Source organism: Beta vulgaris, chromosome 3 (assembly GCF_026745355.1).
Source record: "Beta vulgaris subsp. vulgaris cultivar EL10 chromosome 3, EL10.2, whole genome shotgun sequence".
Taxonomy (NCBI): Eukaryota; Viridiplantae; Streptophyta; class Magnoliopsida; order Caryophyllales; family Amaranthaceae; genus Beta; species Beta vulgaris.
In genome coordinates, this window is record NC_079204.1 from 55,730,547 (window position 1) to 55,748,196 (window position 17,650).

General features: G+C 34.2%; 2 protein-coding genes across 2 annotated transcripts; one reads left to right on the top strand and one right to left on the bottom strand.

The window, feature by feature from the left end:
• The first annotated feature begins 2,925 nt into the window (after positions 1-2,925).
• Positions 2,926-8,777, top strand: LOC104889669 (protein argonaute 4). The gene is made up of 22 exons (XM_048640040.2): positions 2,926-3,069; positions 3,174-3,379; positions 3,489-3,719; positions 3,827-3,963; positions 4,242-4,339; positions 4,423-4,520; positions 4,617-4,788; positions 4,880-4,996; positions 5,102-5,209; positions 5,580-5,639; positions 5,720-5,833; positions 5,925-6,099; positions 6,189-6,301; positions 6,380-6,511; positions 6,658-6,788; positions 6,890-6,955; positions 7,030-7,093; positions 7,187-7,298; positions 7,407-7,480; positions 7,972-8,066; positions 8,149-8,180; positions 8,282-8,777. The coding sequence occupies exons 1-22, from the start codon at positions 2,926-2,928 to the stop codon at positions 8,455-8,457; spliced, it is 2,655 nt and encodes an 884-aa protein (XP_048495997.1). The 3' UTR covers positions 8,458-8,777.
• An 875-nt stretch (positions 8,778-9,652) lies between these two features.
• LOC104889671 (ABSCISIC ACID-INSENSITIVE 5-like protein 2) lies at positions 9,653-14,277 on the bottom strand. The gene is made up of 4 exons (XM_010674945.4): positions 13,592-14,277; positions 12,148-13,261; positions 11,934-12,005; positions 9,653-10,107 (listed from the first exon to the last, which is right to left on the bottom strand). Exons 2-4 carry the CDS (start codon positions 13,009-13,011, stop codon positions 10,027-10,029), a joined length of 1,017 nt encoding a protein of 338 aa, XP_010673247.2. The 5' UTR covers positions 13,012-13,261; positions 13,592-14,277; the 3' UTR covers positions 9,653-10,026.
• Positions 14,278-17,650: the final 3,373 nt, after the last annotated feature.

Genomic DNA, 17,650 nt, shown 5'->3' on the forward strand with positions numbered 1-17,650 from the left:
GTGGGTTGTTGACCCACTGGGTAGATAAAGTTTTTTCTACGATATTAATAAATATTTATTTGGATCTTGCTAACGGACACCCCGGGCACTAGATAAGAAATATATTATTGTACTTAATTACTCATATATATACAAAATAATAGAATAATGTATAATTCCAATGAAAAGTATTTTAATGTTTTTCAAAAGGAAAGGGGAAAACATTTAATTCAAATGCAAAATATTTAAATGCATTGCATTGGAATTATATATTATTATATTATTTTATATAAATATGAGTAATTAAATAGAACCATATATTTCTTATCTAGTGCCCCCAGGGCCTCCATTAGCTTTTGCCTATTTTTTTTAATTACACCATTTGCACATTTATCGAGACTCTTCTTTGAATGTTTTTTTTTTTGACGGGTTCTTTGAATGTTAATATCTCTAATTACGTATAAAATTATTTCTAAGAAGACCCACGCAACCATTTTTTTTTTACATAATGATATGAGCTAGCTTAGTAAAAAATAATAAAAAATAGTGTCAAAAATTAAATGTTGCAATTATAAAAAAAAAAGGAAGTATCTTTTAGAAAATAGTTACACAATGTTATTTTTCTGAAGTTTTGTAATTTTTGCTGAAATAATAAGACAAAAGCAGTCCATAGTCCACTACTACAGACTACAGTACTAGTAATAGAGCTAGTGTAGAACATACAACATAGAGTATGATCATCAGAGCATTTCCACATATAAAAGGAAACAAGCGAGAGCTTAGTGAATACTGAATAGTGTAGCAAAAGCTTGACTACTCTGAATAACAAAGGTTTTTCTCTTTCTTTCCTTATTTTCTCTTGCTTTATAATCTCTTCAAATTATTATCTTTATTATGCTTGTTATTCTAAAATCTAAACCAAAAAAATGATATTTTCTTAGAAGAAAAGTTGTTAATTTTTCATCATTATTTGCATTTTTCCAGTGGATTGTTGAGGTTTAAGCAGAAACTTCATACAAGGTAAGGTAAAATAAAGCTTCTTCTTTTATTCTGTTTTTTTTTTTTTTTTGGAGTTATATTTATGTTTGTATTTTTCTACTTGTGCAAGTCCATGCATGATTATTTTCTTTCTTCTTTTTTATTTTTCTGATTTTTATCTTATTTTATTTTTTTGGTATTTTGGAAAAAGAGAAGGCTTTTAGTTTGTTTATATGAGCCGTTACATTGTTTGTAAAAGCAAAAAAAAAAAAAAAAAAAAATTGTATGGTGGGTGTTTTGAAAAGAAAAAAAAGTGTTTTTTTTTTGGATATTGGATATAAAGAAGCAGTTGGTCTTGTAAGAGACCGTCTACTTTGTACTGCCTTCGTGGCTCATATGGATCAAAAAAGAGACCGTCTTATTTAATTTAAAAGTATGCGCGGCCCAAGCCCAATATTAAGAAGAGAATAAATCATATTTCTTAATTTAGTGACTATTTTAATTTATTTAGTGACCATTTTAATCTATTTAGTGACCAGTTTAATCTATTAATTAATAACATTCTTTAATTCATTTAGTGACTGATTTAATCCATTTAGTGACTAGCTTAATCCATTTTGTAAGACTGACGGACTATTTTTAAAAATTGTTTGTTCTGATTCGAAATTTAGAAGGGAAATAAAAGAAGGAGAAGAGAATGGACGACTAGGATGGTGCAAGATACTTAAAAATAGTGTTAGGTTAGAGAGAAATTGAATGGGCTTCTTAGGAGAACGTAGGTTTGCATTGTCTAATTTTATATTAAAATTAGACCGTCTATTATAATAATTTGTGTATAAAGAAGTGTTTTGAGAACCCAATATTAAGGGTTTAATATTTTTGACATTTACATGAGAAAAAAATTCCATACCCTTTCATGTTGTTAAATTATTTGGGTTTTTGGTTGTATAATTCTGTACTAAAATAAGGTTCATATGCATTTTCTCTTCTCTTTTTATATTATTTTGGTAATGTTTTTTATTTAATTATTTTAGAATATTTTTTGTGGCTGTTCTGTAATTATTTGATTTGTGTTTTCCATACTTTATCCTGAGACTTTGGATTCAGAAAATAGAAAAGAAGAGCAAAATTTCCAAAAGACTTCCTTTCATATGTGTTGGGTGTCTTTCATGCTTCTTTTACTCCTCTTTTACAAAGGAAATTATTAGTGACAAATTTATTAAAACTGATTGTTATTTGTTCTACTTAACATACCCATCTAGTGGATTAAAAGCTCTGGCTATCTTGGTGCTGGTTGTGGTTTTTTTTCACTTTCTTATGATATTGTCTAGTTATCCATAAAAGTTGCTCATTTTTTTCATACATACATTAAATTTATATTTCGGTACGATATGAACATAAATACGAATATATACCAATTAAGACGGAAGGAGTAATGTAGAGGTGATCATGGGTCGGGCTCGGCTTTGGCTAAAAAAAGTGGCCCGTTTCAGGCCAGAGTCTCGGTCCTAAATTCCCGCGCCAAAACCCTCTAATTCGGTTTGGGTCATACGGGATTTTCGGGCCGGACCAAAAAAATAGTCTGCTTTTCATATTAAAGTCGCCCGTGGCTCAGTTTTTATGCTAAAAAAATCGGGTTGGGCCTATGTTGATCACCTCTAGAGTAATGTCTTATACACATGTTTTGCTACTCAATTGTACATGTACTACTTGAGATTGTATTCCTGTTTGTTGTGTGATGGAACTACTATCGAAGGAAGCATAACTTTTATGAATTTCCTATGCCAAATGTGATTATAGAAGTATATAACTTGTTTGCAGAAATGTGATAGGTAGGTAAGATTGTTTTCTCAAATTCTCAATGTCTTCCCTTAATTTAGTAATAAGCATGTAATGCATACAAAATTTGTGGTTCAACAGCTATTAATATGGTCATTTGATCTTTGTGTCAATTGCTTGTAGGAGAAAATGGATACTTCTGAACAAAAGCAGATGATACGAGTTCCTATGTCAAGACCTGGTTATGGAACAAAAGGGCAGAAAATTCGTCTATGTACTAATCACTTCAATGTCAAGATTGCGAATATTGATGACTACTTCTTTCATTACTCTGTATGTATGCCTTATATACCAACTTCCTTATCATATAAGTAATGTTATGATATGTTGTTACATCAGAATGCAATATTTAATGTCTTCTGTTCCAATGTATAAAGGTTGCCCTCTACTATGAAGATGGAAAACCTGTTGAAATGAAGGGCATAGGAAGGAAAGTAATGGACAAGATCAATGAAACTTATCGCTCAGAGATGGGTGGCAAGGACTTTGCTTATGATGGCGAGAAGACCTTGTTTACTGTTGGATCTCTCCCGAGAAACAAGCTGGAATTCACTGTTGTGCTCGACAAGGTCTCATCTGAAAGGTAACTAATGATGTGTCTTCTAAGATTTTAATCAAACTGCTTGTTACGGTTCAGTGCTCATAATCTGATTAACTGCGCGCTGATATATGTACAATGGAACACATTTTAGTTGTAGGAATGATGGCAAGAGCAGCCCTGGAGGTGATGGAAGTCCTAGAGAAAATGATAAGAAGAGGAGAAAGCGTGCATCTCAAAGCAAGACTTTTCGGGTGGAAATCAGCTATGCTACAAAAATCCCAATGAAGGCAATAGGCGATGCTCTTCGAGGTAAAGACTCTCAGGAGTTTCTAGATGCTATCCGGGTGCTAGATATAGTACTCAGGCAACACGCTGCAAAGCAGTAAGTACAGCTATTGTTATCTTGTATTTTTTTTTTTTTCCTTTCGTGATCTTGTTATTATTCATCTTGCACATACTAATATCGGCCTCTGTCGATCTTTTATATAGGGGATGTCTTCTGGTGAGACAGTCATTCTTTCATGATGATGATAGAAACTTCACAGAGCTTGGAGGTGGTATCCTTGGTTGCAGGGGCTTCCATTCAAGTTTTCGAGCTACTCAAAATGGATTGTCTTTAAACATGGGTATGTGCTTCCCCTTCTCCTTTACGCTATGTTATTCAAACTCTTTACTTTACCTCAAGTACCCATGTTGGATCCTCGGCACTCCGACATGGGTATGGATACTTTCACTCTTCTTTTTGGGCCAAAATCATTGAATATTTTCAGAACAGACACGTCAAACACTCAAACATGTAACCCAAGTCCGAGTAACATTGCCTTTATATCCTACACTTGTTTGCATTATTTGGATTTAACACTTGTTTGATGTACTTGGTGCTTTCTAATTTCTACAAGAGCAGATGTTACGCTCACTACAATTGTTCAACCTGGACCCTTGGTTGATTTCCTAATCAACAACCAGAATGCAGGAGATCCATACCATATTGATTGGGCAAAGGTAAGCAAATAACTTCTAGGACTAGTTTAGAGTATACTGTATGGAGTTCAGATAAGTGATCTTGTCATGTTATCTTTGTCTAGGCTAAGCGCACTCTGAAAAATCTGAGGATAAAAGTAGCCCCCGCCAATACAGAGTGGAGAATCTGTGGTTTGAGTGAAGAAACATGCAAACGACAGAGGTGTGCTGTGTGCATCAAGCCTGTGCCAGATCTAAGCCTTTCCTATGTGATGATATTCTATGTTTTATTCAGTCTCATGTGAAACTTTGTCGTTAGGTTCTCACTGAGGAGGAGGTCATCCGAAAGAGACGGAGATGAATTTCAGGAGATTGAATTGACAGTATATGATTATTTTGTCAATCAACGGAAGATAAGGCTTCAGTACTCAGGAGACTTACCTTGTATTAATGTGGGCAAACCAAAGAGGCCAACTTACATACCCATTGAGGTGATAAACTTGTAAAGTTGTACATTGTCCTACATAATATTATCTTGAACTTGAGTATCCCACTTTAACCCTTTTTGTAATTCTTTTTCAGCTGTGTTCACTGCTTCCTCTACAAAGGTACACAAAAGCACTAACAGTCCATCAACGATCATCATTGGTTGAAAAATCAAGACAAAAACCTCAAGAAAAGACAAGGATCCTCACTGATGTACGCACTTAGCTTAAAATTCATCTTTGGACTTCTATGCCTTTAGTTCATTACCCATTCTTATGTAACATTTTGCTGAACTTTATACTCTTGACTTCTTGTCAGGCTATAAGGAGATCCAACTATGCTGCTGAGCCAATTCTACGTACCTGTGGCATCTCAATCAACAGCGATTTTATGCAGGTTGATGGCCGTGTTCTGGCAGCTCCTAAGGTATTAACTTATCCAACACGCACCCCCAACCCCTAGATTATGCACCTGGGGGCCGGGAGCATGATCTACAATAGGTTACTTGTTAATGTTCTTTTTACTATACCTCAACGCTCTTTTATCATGCAACCACGTTTTTTTACGTTATGGTTTTTTTATTTATCATAAAATCTATGTTATTTTATGAATTGATATGATATATGTTATCTTTATTTTAAACTCTGTGTTTTTGGAAAGCGTGGTGGATATCATGCTCCCTTGTGTAGGATCTAATTTACTCCCATCCCCCACCCCGCGAAAAATATAAAGTACATGCGTGTATTGCAACTAACTTTTGCTACAATAACTCCTTGTATACACTTAATTCTTGAAGTTGAGTTTCAAAGATGGAGACGAATTTCCTAGAAATGGTCGCTGGAATGTTAACCGCAAGGTAGGTCACTTTTATTCCCAAAGTTCAACCTTGTCTTTCGTCCCCTTCTTTTTTAAGGTTTGCTCTGCTTGCTTTAACAGAAATTTAAGGAACCCATTACTATTAAAAACTGGGTGTTGGTGAACTTCTCCGCACGCTGTGACACACGCAGTCTTTGTAGAGATCTGACGAAGTTTGGGGAAATGAAGGGGATTGTAAGTCGTATAAGATCATCCAATCCACTATTTGTATTTTCAGCCTATCTTTGAATATTGCTCTCATCTTCTCCCCTCTTTTGTAAAAAAGTCCATTGCGGCCCCATCGTGTAGTATTGAGGAGAATCCACAGGATAGACGAGCACCACCTCTTGTTCGAGTGGACAAAATGATTGAGCAAGTGAGGTCACAGCTACCAGATAAACGGAAACCCCCCATCTTTATTCTCTGCGTGCTTGCTGAGAGGAAAAATTCTGAAATATATGGTCAGACACATCCCCATTACACTTATAATGGTTGCACCTCATTATTGTATTGCATGTCTGAATCTAAATGATCATACTTATTTTTACAGGTCCTTGGAAAAAGAAGGCCCTTGTTGACCTTGGAACATTTACTCAATGTTTGGCACCTCAAAGAGTTAATGAGCAGTATCTCAACAATCTTCTCCTTAAGATCAATGTCAAAGTAATAATTGGATTGCTTTTAGATTTTATATTCCTTCTGCATGTATATGTATATCTAATTATCTTGGTTTCGTTACAGCTTGGTGGAGTGAACTATCAGCTGGCAGTCGAGCGTAACATTCCTCTGTTCACTAACAAGCCTACCATAATCTTTGGCATGGATGTCTCTCATGGCTCCCCTGGCCAGTCTGGAGTGCCATCAATTGCTGCTGTAACATTCCCACTTCTGCATTTATGTTTCTTTTGCTCCACAGTTGTTTTTTTGTTATGAAAATGATGCGACATACCTCGTTTGCTTTAGTTACTTAGTCCGATCTGTCAATGTTCTTATGTGTTCTAGATCCAAAACTTTTACAGGTTGTGAGTTCTAGATGCTGGCCATCGATATACAAATACAGGGCATCTGTCCGTTCTCAGTCCCCAAAAGTTGAAATGATAGACTCTCTCTTCAAACCCTTGCCTGGAGAAAATGATGGAGGCATTATTAGGTGTTTTTTCCAGGCGTTGAGTTCATCAAACACTCTTCTTAAAGTTCTACGAAATTTGAGATGTAAATATTCAGCTCTTCTATATCTTGCTTTTCTAATAGGGAGCTTCTGGAGGACTTCTACATAAGTTCAAACCAAGTTAAACCGTTGCAAGTCATAATATTCAGGTATATGATTTCGCTTTGCGTGGCTTTGTGTAATCTTTCTTACGGAAGCTAATTTTTTTTTCATACATGATCAGGGATGGAGTGAGTGAGTCACAGTTCAAGCAGGTTCTCAACATAGAATACGAGCAAATTCTTCAGGTTCAGTGCCCTGAACAGAACATTAATTCATGATTTTTTGAGAAAATATCATGTTAAGAATGTTTTCTTATTGCAAATTCACTTAATTTTCAGGCATGTAAGGCACTTGATGAAAGTTGGTCTCCCAAGTTTACGATAATCGTCGCTCAGAAAAATCATCATACCAGGTTTTTCCAACCAGGAAGCTCTGACAATGTACCACCTGGTTAGCCAATCTATCCACTTGAAAAGAGTCGAGAATCAAATATTCCCTGACAATTTATGAACTCAGAAGTGGCCTTAAATTGTTTTTTCTTGTCTCTGTTCTTTGCAGGAACTATTGTTGACAACAAAGTTTGCCATCCCCAATACTATGATTTCTACATGTGTGCGCATGCAGGGATGATTGTGAGTCGAAACTCGAAAGTCTTTGAATCTTCGTACTTTTGTCTTAAGCTTACGAGTTACGTTTGCCATTAGCTCAGCTAGTCCTAGCTCTTTCGTTTGCTGTACATTATCCATGTCTTACCCGATTCACAGCTCCATGCTTTTCGTGTCGCGTCCTTCCAATATACTCCCTCCATTTTTAGATAATAGGCCGCATTTATTCCGCATTTTAATGAAGGTATTCATTATCTAAACGTTAAATTTAGAAAAGCCTGTCATTTTGAAACAATTTAAAATACAAAGTAGACCTATTAAGAAGGGCAGAAAGAGTAAAAGAGAGCATAAAACATATGACATAATCATGTTAGTAGAATCCTTATAAGTTATTAAGTTCTAATGAATTTATCACCTTTGTGAATCTTAGCAAGTAGCAACAGAAAAATTACAGCATATTCCTCACTTTGGCACATAATCTATAATCTTTGCTCATTTAAGTGGGTTCAAACTTGCAGGGCACAAGCAGGCCAACTCACTACCATGTATTGCTAGATGAGATAGGCTTTTCACCAGATGAGCTGCAAGAATTGGTTCATTCTCTATCCTATGTGTAAGAACCCCTCGCCTCGTATTGTCTTAAGTTTACCATTAACTATAAACCTAATTTGGAGAACATATTCACACACTTACAGGTACCAGAGGAGCACTACTGCTATATCTATAGGTAACTTGTAATTGCTACTTTCATATTGTATAAAAAAGAAATAACCTCACTTTCACAAGGCTAAGTGTCTCTCCATTTATTCTTCCTTCTCTACCATGCAGCTGCACCAATTCGATATGCTCACCTGGCAGCCACGCAAGTCTCGCAATTCCTGAAGTACGAGGACCTGTCAGAAACATCATCAGGTCATGGAAGCATGACTTCTGTCGGAAATCCTCTCGTTCCTGAGCTGCCCAAGCTGCATGAAAGAGTGTGCACCTCCATGTTCTTCTGCTGATCAATATACTTTTATCTGGGATATTGTCAAGACTACTAAGTGCAACTTGCTATTTAAGCTTTTGGTTAACTGCTAAATATGCAAATGGCTGTAGCTGAATGTCATTGTGGATAGATCATCCGCATTAGTTTTTGAAATTTTGGACTACATTCTCGGTTAGTTCTTCAAAAAACTAATTAAACCTTGTTAAACCGTAACAAGGTAAGGTTACATAACTTTTTTTTTTTTTGTGTACATGAGGAAAGTTAGGACACCCTTCTCTCTAAGGAGGTTTTTAACGAATTAAGAAGAATAAATTTATGTAACGAGAAATCTGTTGAAACATTCACATCAATTGAGACAGCAAAATTGTTGTTACCGATGCACTACTCAATTAGCTATTTAGCTTCCCAAAAAATTTATGTAATAGTTTAGAAATTTACTTAATGGTATAGAATCTAAACTGATGCAACAAATCTTTTCAGGAAGCAACTAAACTCTAATATTTCAACCTTTTGTTCTCCAAATTAGAACTGTGAAATATTTCATATTGTAAAATCCATGAAATGTAAGATTTATAAACCAGCCATAAATTTTGCGAGATAATTTATAAAATGTCTAAAAATACAAAGTATTACAGCCTATTCTCTTAAAAAAGTTGTCCTTGAAACTTAGGAAAATATCTAAAAACAAGCACACTCATATATAATAGTTTGCCTAGAAATTTGAAGTTTCAATATACCAACTTTTATTAAAAGATAATTAGACAAAGGTAGTATTATCATACCAATCTGTTTCAGTATTTGGTGTAAAAGTGCATAAATCGACTATTTTTGTTGAAATGTAAGATTAAAACTGAAGGTACAAACCAAAAAAGGCAAAAACCCGATAACAATTCATACAGTATAATTAATCAAAGATGCTAATACTAAATTCTCTCAAGAAGCTAAATTCGTACTGAAAGTAATGAACACAAAAATATGTAAACACCAGAAGAACAGCTGACACTTTCAGAGTATGGCTAAGTTGTTTCCATTCTATACAACTATATACATTTTCTTCATACAACTAAAGGATCTAACAAGCAACACAAGCGTCGCGCAAACAAAAGAAAACAACAATATTACTCATCAGATACAAGGAATGCAAGCAAATAATAAAGCAAGTGCATAAGCAAGAGCAGATTCAGTTCAGTTGCACAATGAAGAAGGATAGATGATAGAAAGATTAGCTAAAATCTAAAATTTTCTATTTTGTTTTGTTCCCCTTTTTTGCAACTCTCTTAAGATTAAGTTCAGCACTTAAAAATGTACATACACAGGATAATCACAGAGGAATGGAGGAAACCGGGGAAAAAAAGAAAAAGAAAAAGAAAAGGAAACCTACGAAAATCAGCAACAGTTGCAGACTATGAGAAATGACAGATTTATGGGGGACGGGGAGGAGGAACAAGAGTTACAAAGACGAGCCATCAGACATCAATGAAGTAGATGGTTCAGGAACAGTTAGCTTAGCTAGTAAAACACTAAAAAGAAGGTCGTACTTTTTCCTCCACGGCTTTTCATCAGACATCTGCACATGAACAAATCTCTAGAAAGGCGCTGAGCTTGTTCGTCGAAGCTGGTACTTGGGTTGAGGAGGAGGAACACTTGGCAGGGCCTTCTCCACCTCCTGTTAATAAAATTACCATCAAGGGGAAAGGAAGAATCAGACTAGAAACAAGCTATTTATTAGAAATGTTACACATTTATATATCATATAGTATATTAAATGTAACAAAGTAGCTACATGGGATGACCTCCACATTGGGGAACTACCTAATGGACCTGATACAAAGATCGTGTTGCAAAACTTAGATGCCAAACAAAACTTTAAAAATGTAACCATTGACAAGGTATCAGAAGTCCTTGAAAATGACAGTACCCAAATGAATCAGATAAACTTCAATCGCAAGCTATGTTACTCGAACTTATCATATTATCTCAAGTATCGTGTCCGATCCTTGGCACGGGGACATGAGAGTGGATATTTGACACTTCATTTTGGCCAAAGTCAAAGCGGAGTCGAAGACTTATACAATGATCACTGACTCACTGGTTTGAGGTCATGGAAATTTCTAAAATTGATAGAAGTTTCTGATCGCAGCATGACTTGAAGCAAACAATTACAGTAGGTCAACCAATATTTTTTAGGAAAAAGAATGAACAAATACACCTTAATAGCAGCCTAGAGGCGTTGTAGATGGAATATCATAGCAAAAGAAAAAGGTAGCTCCATGATTGAACAAGCTGTATCTATCAAAGCAGAACATGTACACCAAGGAACAACTTTAATGTTATGAGACTAACTTTTCCCTACATATCCCATCTAGCCTAAGTCTACAGGTAGGTGTAAGCAGCAACAACGGATAATGAAAACCAGTAAACTGCAATACGAAAGGCGAATTGGTATATGCAAGGGGTCAACTTTTGGCTAATCCAACACAATTAGGTAGCCAATTACACTCCCTTCCCATTACCGTACCACGAAATAGGTAACAGTAACATTATGAAAACACTACAGAAATGTTATCATCCATCAAAAGATATTTTGAAGGAACACTCTATAGCATTTTGAAATACTTGCTACCCTTGTGCTCACTTACACTCAAGTAGAAGGCTATCTAGTGAACTCCCATGTCACATGCATCCAACTAAAACCAAACAAACAACAGCTAGAGATGAGAACTAAGAGAAAGTAGGCTTAAGCTGATCGAGGCTGGAAAAGTTAGCTCCTTCATGGAAATCTAAACTACTTCACCTAAAGTCCTATTATGAGTAAGACAAGTGATACATACAAGCAGTACGCATGCAAGTGAAAGGCCTTAACCCACAAAAAGAAACATTTCTACTGCGGCTATCTTTCGAACATCAAAGTCTTTCAGTACAGTGAATGAAAAATTTGATTATATTTTCAAAAATATAACATCCTTATTCCTTCATTGGCAAGCCATCTCACCTGGCATTATCCGCACAACATTGAGTTGGGAAATGTCAATTCATATAGTTGCTTCCTACCATAAACTGTTTAGAAATTTATAAGTCCAGGGAATTGTTTTAGTCCAAAGACTGGCTAAAGGATGCTTTGTGCTTCGCCAAGCCAACTGTTCAAAAGACCATTCAGTGAGATTTCAAGATCTAGCCCATACATTTACGTTAACTCTTCTCTGACCAAACACCATCAAGTGGAGATGTGAGCTCTCAAGTACTACATCTAGTACACAAACGTAACAACTAATCGATAACGCGGGAACTGTAACTATGAATATTGAAGAGGCACATGAGATTATTGCACAGAGGCCTAACATTCCCTCACAATAAGACAAAAGGCTAGAGCAAGCACAACTGGAAGAGCAGAAAATAACCAGTAAGAAAATGTGATCTTTTAGGATGCAAATTGCAGTATTTCGCAGCCATGAATATCAACAAGGTAGCAGAGAAAAATAAAAACCACCATACCCTCATCCTTCGTAGCCTTTCATTCTCCTCTTCTAGCCGCGAAACTTTGTTTTCCAACTCATGAGTGTAAGCCTGTCCACCACAATTACAACCTTATCTTGAGGATGGAGGAACAGACTAAGAAAACTACACAAATGGATAACAAAACCGAAGATAGAACCCAAATTCAAAAACACATGCAGAACAAAAAGAAAGACAGGAATCCAAATTCAACCTGCTTCCTAGCTCGTGAACGTGCAGCAGATTCCCTGTTCTTTATCATTCGTTTCTGCCTCCTCTCAACAGTCTTCTCGACCACTTCTCCAGGAGCAAGCCTTTTACGACCAATCGCTTGTGTATCAGACAACGTTCCCATCAATGGGGTGGTTGAAACTGCCAATTGAGCCTCAGAGTAACCCGTATCCGAAAGAGCTCCACCACTGACAGCAAGAGATTGAGGGACATGGTGTCCCGGCATAAACATTGTCATCATACTATGTTGTTGCTGCTGTGGAAGTAGCTGGTAGGGCATCCACTGAGCATGTTGCGGAACATTCGTGTGCCGGGCAGCATTGGGATCAACACCCCCCAAATTACCCTGACCAGCATTGTTAGTATCATTCCCACCACCACCACCACCACCACCACCACCAACCGAATCAAGAACAACCCCAGCTTGAACCAAGAAATCCTCCAATGTCATCTCACCAAGTGTATTCTGCCTCTCAGGATTCCTCTCCTGACTACTCTTCTTTACTTGTTGAATCTCCCTCCATACTTCATCAACCGTCTTCTTACTTAAATCCCGCGACAAGTTAAAACTCGATTGTCGATTAAGCGACGGCCCAGGACCCCCCTGGTTGAGATGTTGGGCACCATTATCAACATTACTACTTCCTCCAACAGACTGATTAGCTTCCACTGTCCACACATTCCTCAGAAGTTCATCAAGATTCATACTACTCAAGGGTTTCCCCAAATTTCCCAACTGATTTTGGACCTCATCAAGTGTAAGGCTATACAAAGAGCCTTGTCTAGATAAACTTGGAGGCTTTGGTACTGAAGTATCACCTTGAGATCCCATTGTTTGAGTACCCATTCAAATCACACTCCTCATAATAGATATATCTACAATATTCATCAATTTTTATTTCTACCCCCCCAAATTACACAAAACCCTCAATCTCAATCTCAAACAGAATCTTATTTACTTGATAAACTGTTTTAAGGGCAATGCAAGAAAAACCCTTTCTTTTTTTATCACAAATAGCAACTATTACACCAAACAATGGAGGAATCAACAAGATAAACCTTGTGAACAACACATGCAAGCCAGATTAGCTGCACCCCTGTAAAATAATCACTGATTAAGCAATAAATCATTGTGAAAAAAGCAAATAAAATAGGGTTTTAGGGTGAGGAAAAAAAGAGAGAGATTTGAAGAAAAAAGATGAACCCAAAAACCCTCTCTTTCTCATTGCTAAAAACCCACAAAAACCAAATTAAATTAGAAAGACCCAAATCAATAAATTAGTGTATGATTGATATACAAATATAGAATCACAGTACTAAATAAACTAGTAATTAAACTTAGAAACAATAAAAACAACAATTAAGACACAGTCAACAACATAAAAAGAGAAGAAATAAGAGAGAGAAAGAGAGAGACAGATACCCACCATGAAATAAATTAATAGTCGTTAGAAAATCCCACCAGAATCACATTCTGCCATTTGAAGTTAACAATTTTTATTTTTTATTTATTTTTTATTTTTTTCTCCTGAAAACAGTAGTACACAAGATCATTTAAAACAAAAAAAAAGGTTTTTTTACCAAGACAAATTTAGAAATAACCCAGAAAATATGCTGCAAAAACTAGTGAAAAATCTATCAAAATTTCCCATCAATAAATGAGCCCAAAAAAGGAAAAATCTTTTCTTTTTCACAAATAACATAAACAAAAAACTTGAAAAAGACACTACATTTTCTCCATCTGAAAGAAGATGGTAAAAGGGGATTATTTTATTTTGGTGTATTTTTACAAATTTGGTAAAAGAAACAATTTTTATAACCTAGAAAATTATACCCAACAAAAAAAATCAGAAGAAAACAAAAGAAGATTTTAAAGTTTCAGTGTTTTTTTTTTTTTTTTTGTGTGTGTGTTAAGTGAAAGTGTTGGTTGGGATGGTAGGGAGGAGAGAAAAGCTTCGACAGAGCAAAATGCCGCAGAATCAGATCTGATGAATAAGAAAAAAAAAATGTTATTGTAATAATAAATAAAAGAAAAAAAAAAAGAACAAAAAAACAGAAAAATACCTGAAAATTATTGTAAGATATTATTAAATCAGAAAGAAACAAATGAATTCGATAAAAATTAAGAACTTGAGATTGTAAAAAAGAAAAAAAAAATGAATTTAAACTGAATATTGTGTGCTGCTCTGCTAACTTTTTGTGGGGGTCCAGGAACTATTTATTTACATTCATTTCAACTGTAAGTTTTGTTTATATTATAGTATTTGGCAAATTGTGGGAGTATATTATTATTAACACGTTTGTAATTATTAAAAAACAGTGATTATAAAGGAAAAAAAAAAAGATATCTTTTTTGGTGTCAATGGATGCTCTCTTTCTCTCAAATATTTTGTCGATTTTCTTTTTTGGAGTCTAGATAAATCGGTTTTAGACATTTTGGTGGTCGAACAAGGAGTGCTACAAGATTGCATATAATGAAATCGAATAGAGTTATAGTTAATCGGTGATTAGGTTACATGCATGAAAGAGACAATTATTCAAGTGAAATTATATACTTTCTCGATTCTGTTTTAGATGGCACTATTTATTGATCAATTTTGACTATAATTTATCGCTATTATATAAAGAAAAATATAGTCAAGTAGAATCTTGTTAGATTCGTTTCGATGCATATTATCAAGTAAAACTTTTTTATATTTTTGTACATGTGCACAACTAAAGATATTAATGATTAAAGAAGCATGTTGGATTCATGGATTGCGTTAAAAAAACAAATGTTTCATTTAAAACAGAACGTTTTAAATGTTCTTTTAGGTGACTAAAAATTAAATGTTATGCCAGTAAATAGTGATTGGTGAATTTTACTATTTTAAAGTACATTTCTCAATTTATGTTATTAGCTTTTCAATCCCAACTAAAACATTTATAACTTATTTGATAGGCGGTAATTAATAATACTACTGGTAATAATTTTACATGTTCTTTTGCTAAGTAAGTCTTAGTCAAGGCATAATTCGATTACAATGGAAATTCACGGTGTTCTTCCACACAATTTTTTTCATTATCACTCACTATAATATTTAAATGTTACTATATTCCTCCCATATACATTAGACATAAATCTTATAAACATCCTATAGAGTAACAATTGTATTTATATATGAGTCAAAAATTATAATCAAAGTAGGGCATGTAAATAGTACAAAACTCAAACTATAGAGATTACTCCCTCTGTTTTTTTTTTTTATCATTCTCACTTTCCTGTGCGCGTCTCCCAATGCACGTTCTAAAACTTAAATATCTTTCATTATATATTAGTAAAAATTACAACGATTGAATATTAATGAAGTACTAATTGAGACGAATCAAACAAGACCCCACATGACTATGCTTTTTCTTATAAATTGAGAACATTTGAGAAGATTCTCTCTATGCATGAATAGTGTCAAGATTCCAAGTGAGAAAGATAAAAAAAAACAGAGGGAGTAATATGGAACAGATGCAGTAATAGACAATAATGAAAATTTACGATTAAAAAAAGAAGGATAGTTGAAAATGTACAAGCATTACCATAAATGTTTGATGAGTTTGTCTTTACAAATTTACAATAAAAGCTTTTAAGGTTGTTTTGCATGAAAAACACCCAGGCTCGTAGTTGGGAGTGTGCAAAGTACCCCTTTGCACAGGGACCCAACCCAATTTTTTATTTTATTTTATTAGAATGACCTCTGATGCTTTATAGTTTGTAAATGGCAAATATGTAAAGGCCCCCTTTCACTCTTCTCACTCCCCAATCTCCCTCGTAAATCACGCTCGCACATTGCATTCGTTTATCACCATTGACGGATTCATATTCCTCAATATCTCCACAAAAAAATACAAGTTTCCATATTTTCAATAGTCAAGACTTTCTAATTTCCTGAGTTCTTCCTCCAAATATTATTATCATCATTTTCTTCATAAATACCAAAAAATAAAGTCCATCCATCAATTATTAGCATTGATTTTTCCATTACATTTTTTACTTTTAATAGTCATATGGGGATGATTTTTCCCTCAAATGAGGAAAATATAAATCCATTTACTCCTACTATCTCAAGTAATTAATTTTCGTTTTTCCTAACTTCGCACTTCTCGATGTGCCAAATATCATCGATGATCGGATCCACTTTCCGACGATGATGACGACTAATTTTCAACTACTGAACTCTTATTTTACCGATTCATCCTAACCGTCTGATCTTCATTTTTTCTCGAGTTTATCGTTCTCATTTTTTTAAAATGTATTCTTCAAAGAAAAATAAATAGCTGGTTGAAAAAGAAGTTGATTTTCTCAAAAAAAAAAAAAAAAAAAAGTAGTTTTGGATTATTTTTGTACATTTGAATGTTTGTAGTTTGAGGGTATTCTGTGAGTTTGATGGTTCCTTTTTATTTGTGTAATTGAGTAATTCAAATGTTGAATGAGGTAAAAAGAAAACAATATGCCAATTAGTGGATGATATTGGATTGGTGATGACTGAGTTGCTAAAATAGGATAGTGTACTCAAGTCAAAATGACTGAGACAAAATTGATTTTGATTTTTCTGCAACTCCATGCGCCAAATAATTTTGTATTCGAGTAAGTGAAATTCACTTAGTTTAATCTCTAATATATTAATAACTAATAAGCTTGAATATGTTCTACTTTGAGATGGGAATGAGTTAATTTTTTAAGTGTTGAGTTTACTTAGTTTAATCGACTGAATTATGTTTTAATTTTTGTTGAAGATTTAATTGATAATTTTTTTTTTTTTGACGGGAATTTAATTGATAATTTTACTTCAAAGAATGATATGAGAACCACACTTTTTAGGTAGAAGGTTGTTATAAAGTTTTATTTGTATAAATTTGCTATTATTGATTTGAATAAAAATTTGGATCTTTTGGTGAAAAAGATATTTGTTATGTTGAAATATATATATAGGGCTCAATTTCAATTTTAGAATAGGACCCGTATATCTCCAAGACGGCCTTGAAGATACCATTTAACCAATTTCACTAATACATTTAGAAAGTATAAATAGTCATAAAATAGTTGGTCAAATTAGCACCTCATCATATTTAAATTTTAACAAATTCAGTTTTTGTACGCTTAACAACTACAAAAATTATTAAAAAAGACGGTATAATTTTAATATAAAAGTAGACCTAGTCACTAAATGTATTAAACTAGTCAACGAAAGAAATTAATCTAGTCGTTATTGAGCTAATTCTCTTTGTAATATTGGACTTACTATTACTTAAAATTAATTTAAAAATAAACTGTCTCTTAAAAGACAAACTCTAACCACTTTTAATGCTTCACTTAAACTAATTCCACCTTGATTGAGAATGTTAAATTTGTAAAATTACATGAAAATAGTTCACATTTTTGGAATTAAATTCTCAAAAACACTAAAACATTGGAATAAGATGTGAAAATTGACATACTGTACATGGTCACATCA